This window comes from Rhagoletis pomonella, unplaced genomic scaffold (assembly GCF_013731165.1).
Source record: "Rhagoletis pomonella isolate Grant_MI unplaced genomic scaffold, Rhpom_1.0 Rhpom_scaffold_10346, whole genome shotgun sequence".
Classification (NCBI taxonomy): Eukaryota; Metazoa; Arthropoda; class Insecta; order Diptera; family Tephritidae; genus Rhagoletis; species Rhagoletis pomonella.
Window position 1 is genome coordinate 1 of NW_023468874.1, and position 5675 is coordinate 5675.

General features: G+C 44.2%; 1 protein-coding gene across 1 annotated transcript; it reads right to left on the reverse strand.

The window, feature by feature from the left end:
• Positions 1-234: 234 nt before the first annotated feature.
• Positions 235-5295, reverse strand: LOC118756451 (the record flags this gene model as incomplete). The annotated part of the gene is made up of 1 exon (XM_036491213.1): positions 235-5295. A coding segment is annotated over exon 1 (5061 nt), but the record flags the coding sequence as incomplete, so codon positions are not given.
• Between the last annotated feature and the right edge of the window lie 380 nt (positions 5296-5675).

Here is a 5675-nt window from a genome sequence, read left to right on the forward strand (position 1 = left end):
CTGCCACTATGTTGTAATTTCTTAAGATTGTGCAATAGTCGACAACATCCCACCTCCTGGCGAACCATCCGGGGGTTCGCAAACTGTCAAGGCGGCTAGCCTCTTGATTGGTCGACGCATAACTCCATGGGACGTTTGAACGTCGGCACTCCGGACTCGACCATCACTACCCTTGAATGTCTGAATAACTCTGCCTTTCTCCCAGTGGCTGCGAGGAGCTGAAGGGTCACACACTATAACGAGTGTTCCCGGTTGTAAGGCAGGCACGTCATCACGCCACTTTGGTCGGCACAGTAATCGCGGCAAATATTCAATTGTCCATCTCTTCCAGGCACGATCCTTTAGGTTTTGAGCAATCTTCCACTGTTTGCGTAAGCAAATTCGTTCGTCTGCGGGATGTGGTGTCTGGGTGGAGTTTAAGCAACCAATCAAAAAATGGTTCGGCGTGAGTGGTTCTTCTTCTTCAGCTGTGACCGGTATATCTGTCAACGGCCGACTGTTTATAATATTCTCTATTTCGATAAGAACACTACGGAGCGTTTCGACCCTTGGTGCTTCTTCCTTCAAAACTTTGTGCAGAAGACGTTTGGTGCACTGAATTAGGCGTTCCCAACATCCACCACTACTCGGATCGGCCGGACAATTGAATACCCATTCCATTTTGTGTTTTGCAAATTCACGCTCGATAGCATTAAAGTCAAAAAGTCTGTTTTCATCTCTCATCTCCTTTTGTGCGCCCACAAAATTGGTGCCGTTGTCGCTTCGCATACGTATGGGTGTGCCGCGACGATTAATAAAGTTGCGTAGGCATATGATGAAGGCATCGGTAGATAGGTTTTCTGCCATCTCCAAATGCACTGCCCTTGTCGTCAAACATGTGAATAATGCGACCCATCGTTTCTCCCTCCTGCGACCAATAGCGACGTGGAATGGCCCACAATAATCCACCCCTGAGTATGAAAACGGTCGAACATATGGTGTTACTCGGTCTGTGGGTAACTGTCCCATCAATGGAGCAGTTGGCTTGGCTCTGTCACAAATACAAACTTGACAGTTCCTCTTAATGCGTTTTAATACATTTCGAATCGCCGGTATCCAGAAGCGTTGACGGATTTCGTTGATCACCAAGTTGTCGTTTTGGTGATGCCGTCTGGCGTGATAATCTAATACAAGTAAATGCGTAATGTGATGGTTTGCTGGTAGTATAATTGGTCGACGAGCGCTGATAGGTAGGCAATAAGCTGCATCTAACCTTCCGTATATTTTGATCAAATCGTCTTCGTCTAAGTACGGCGTAAGTGGATATAAACTGCAGTTTTTTGGCAACGATTTCTTCTGGCGTAAGTCTTCAATTGCTTCGGCGTATGCATCTCGCTGTGCTAAGCGAAATATGTGATTTTCGGCAGATGTGATTTCCACGGCTTTGAGTTCACCCTTCATGCGTGTTTTCTTCCTACTGTTGTTAACGAATCGCAATAACCAAGCCATAACTCTGGTCAACTTTAAGAAAGAAGAAAAGTTAGTAAACTCGACAAGTATCTTACCTCTATCACAGGCAAGCAAACGGCGACTTGTTTCTTCTTTGACACATTCATCTGACGACATCATGACTTCTCGAGGCCAGCTTCCCTCGTCCTGGTTTAAAAAATCTGGTCCATTCAACCAACGTGAGTGTGATGAACTTTCCGACGTAAATTTGGCGCGTGTTGCATCATCGGCAACGTTTAAGTTTGTGGGCACCCAGTGCCACTGATCTGTCGTAGACGTGTTGAGTATTTCGGCTATTCTATGAGCGACATATGGTTTGTATACCCGCGATTGCGAGCGTATCCAAAGTATAACGGTCTGCGAATCGCTCCATAGAAATGTTCGTTGTATCGGAATGTCAAGGCTTTCTTCGACGAGATTCTTGATGCGACATCCTAATACTGCTGCTTGCAGTTCCATACGAGGAACTGTTGTTGGTTTAAGTGGTGCGCATGATGCTTTAGCGCATACTAATGATATTTCAACGACGTCATCCTTTTGTACTCTCAGGTAAGCGGCAGCGGCATAGGCACTTGTGCTGGCGTCAACAAATATGTGCAGTTGAACACTTTGAGCACTGTCAACAAAGCTGCAGTAGCAGCGCGGAATGGTCAATGACTTGACCGACTGAAATTTGGCCCACCACATCTTCCATTGCGTAACCAATTGGTGTGGTAACTCTTCGTCCCATTCAACGCCTAGTTTCCATAGTGCTTGCAGTAGTAGTTTTGCCGAGATTGTAATATTCGTAAGAAGCCCGAAGGGATCGTAAATAGACATTACGATTCCTAAGAGTTCCCTTTTTGTCGGTGGCCGTTCACCTTGCAACATGTCTTTGGCTATTTTAAAGAAATGAAATTTAAATTCAAAATTATCTGTTGTGGTATTCCAATGCATTCCCAATATTTTGTCGACTGCGTCTTTTCGCTCCAAGTTGAACTTGTTTGACTGCAAAGAATTGCCATTGTTCAAACTCGCTTCTAAAGCTTTGCAATTGGATACGAATCTACGAAGTTTAAACCCTGCAGCTGCATTTATTTTTATAGCGTCTATTATCGTCTGCTCGGCTTCTTTGGCGTCATGAAAACTAATGACGAGGTCATCCACATATGTCTTGTTTGTTACGGCGTCGACGGCTTTTGGCATTTGTGACTCAAATTTGGCGGCATTAACATTTTTCACATGTTCAGCGCAACACGGCGATGAGGCTGCACCGAATATCATGGATTTCATTACATAGACCTGAATTGGCTTGCTGGGATCACCGTTTCTCCACAAGAAGCGTTGGGAGTCTTGATCCTCGTCTCTTATACGAACTTGTGAAAACATCTCTTCTATGTCGCCAGCCACGGCGATGTGTCCTTGTCGGAATTTAAAAAGAATTGTAAGTAGCGACTGTGCCTTTTCTGGCCCTTTAAGCAAGAAACTATTAAGCGAAACGTTGGATGTCATAGCGGCGGCATCGAACACGATGCGTAACTTATCGGGTTTATGTGGGTTGACTACCCCAAAATGTGGTAAGTACCACGTCGTTGGCTTTACGATATTGACCTCGGCTGTACTTAGTTGCTTCGCGTAATCTTTATCAATGTATTTATTTATTTCATTTATATAACATTTTGCAAACTGACTATCTTTGCGCATCTTGGCCTCTACTTGCAATAAGCGCTTATAAGCCATGCCATAACTAGGTGGAAGTGTGACGTCATCTGTTTTCCACAGCAAGCTCACCTCGTATCGACCACCCAAGCACTTAGTATTCTCTTCTAATATTTTTCTCGCTCTTATGTCACTGTCAGATTCTAATATAGTGTCAGTTTGCGTTCTACTGGCTACAGTGTCGGTTATTATATAATCTTCGACTAGCTTGTGCAGCTGTTTCATAGTATGTGACTCTCTAACTACTATTACACGTGCTGGTGTACTTACGGTTTCATGCGACGGTCCATACACTATCCAACCTAGTTTGGTTTTGGCGGCAATAGGCTGGTTAGGTCCATTATCAATGATCTCATGCGTAACACCCAAGAAAGAGTTGTCCAATCCAAGAAGCAGTTCTGGCTTTGCGTCGATATAACTGAGTGTTGGCATTGTTGATAAATGATGAAAGTTCTTACTATTAAAAGATTGCATTGGCAAGTCCAAATTACCAATGGTGCGTACATTTTTTATTGCATAAGTGTGATCAGCATACGGTGCTCTTATTTCGATTGATACCTTGCGTGATTTTTCGGTGGTTTTATTTTTGCCATACCACTGTAACGATAACAATGATGTTTGTCCCTGCACGCCTAAGCTAGACGCGACTCGCTCACTGATCAAGGATATAGATGATCCTTCGTCAAACATGGCATAGATATTGATTTCGCCACGCGGCCCTATCAATGTGACTGGAAAAACTTTAAATAGCGTTGACTCATTATACTGTCGGCAATTATAAACGCGTTGGATCTGATCATCATTGTTGTTATTGCTGCTTGCTTCAATTTCCGTGTGCAACAGCTGATGGTGTTTGCGTTGACAACCATTTACACCGCATGTGGCTCGTTTTTGACAATTTTGTAGACTATGTCCCTTGCCGAGACAAGAAAAACAAACTTGATGACGTTTGACTACAACCCATCGCTCGTTGGGATTACGGCCATTAAACTGGCTACATTCCGACAACGGATGTCCCTCGCTACATAGGACGCATCGTTGTGCACGTCGAACACTTGGCGCCTCGTGACTGAGAAGCAATCGGCGACTACCACCTCCTGCTATAGTTGGTTGACGACTACTATTGTTTAGGTTATTTACCTGACGGCTGTTAGTTGATGTAGTGCTTCTGTCAGTTGTTCTTGGCATAAGTGATATAACCCGAGCCAATTCGCTGAGCCAGGTGGAGAAATTATCCACTGTTGGAAATGGCCCTAACTCGGCTACACGTTTGCCCCACTCGAATTGCTTGGAAGGTGGCAATTTCGAAACAAGTTGTTCCAAAAGCGTTGGATTTACCAAGTGATGTTCGCATCTAGCTGACTTGAAAAAGGCTACGACGTTGCGCACCCGTGTGGAAAATTCCAGAATGCTGTCAAGACGACTTTCGTGAATAATTGGAAATTGTTGCACCTTTTGCAGTTGTGCTCGTATTAGTAGGTCAGACCGCCCGAAATTAAATTCGAGTTCGTTCAAAATGCCAGGAACATCGTCGGGGTAAATCATTAATGAAGCAACAGCTTGTCTAGCCGCGCCCTTCAAGGCCCTTTGTAACCTTATTAAATTTTGTCGATTGCCGTAATTAAATTCGGCGGTAGTGTCACGATAGCAAGCGATGAAAAGCGGCCAATCCTCTGGATTACCTTCAAATACAGGCAGAGGATACAACTTTGTGATGGCGTTATCCATAAACAATGGTGGTTGGCGATTATTCAACGACGTAGTGGACGTCTGTGGCTGTGGCGTTATAGTCTCTGCAGATGTGCGATGTGGCTCCGTTGATACGATGTCTTGCGTATTGTGTGGCTGGCTGGGCGGCGGAACAGGTTGCGTATTATTTCCTCCATGATCATTCATACGCTCGTGGAGTTGTTGTATATCTGCGCGTTGTGTGCTAGTTTCATTCCGCAATTCTATAATTGAATCACGTAGTGCGGTAATGGAAGCGACAAGAGCGGCAATGTTATCAGTAGATGTACGAGGTTGTGTTCTTGGAGGAGTAGTTGTTTCAATTACTGTTTCGTTGAGTTCAGAATCACCTTCCGAGTTAGCTCTACGTTGACGGGACATTTGGCTCCTAGTTATCATTCGCACCGCATGTACAAGAAACAATTAGGTTATGTACTCCTCGTATGTATATGTTAAACGGGTTTGGCTGCTACCGGAATGTACCGGTCCTTTCTGGAATGTTGGAAAATGCCTATGTCTGTGTGTTAAAATAGCGGTACTTCAGCGAAGTCTTCCAAAACGATTTAAAGATTTGTATTGCAGGCGGCGAAGTCCAATTTAACTAATTGCGATCTTCTTGTATGTATGTATGTGCGTAGCATTGACTATGCAAACGCTTGCAAGTTATTTTCTGGCGGCGACAATCGATGCAAGTGCAGAACGAATTTTAGAAAATGTTGGCGACTGATTGAAAGGCGACAATATTTTCGTATAATAAATGA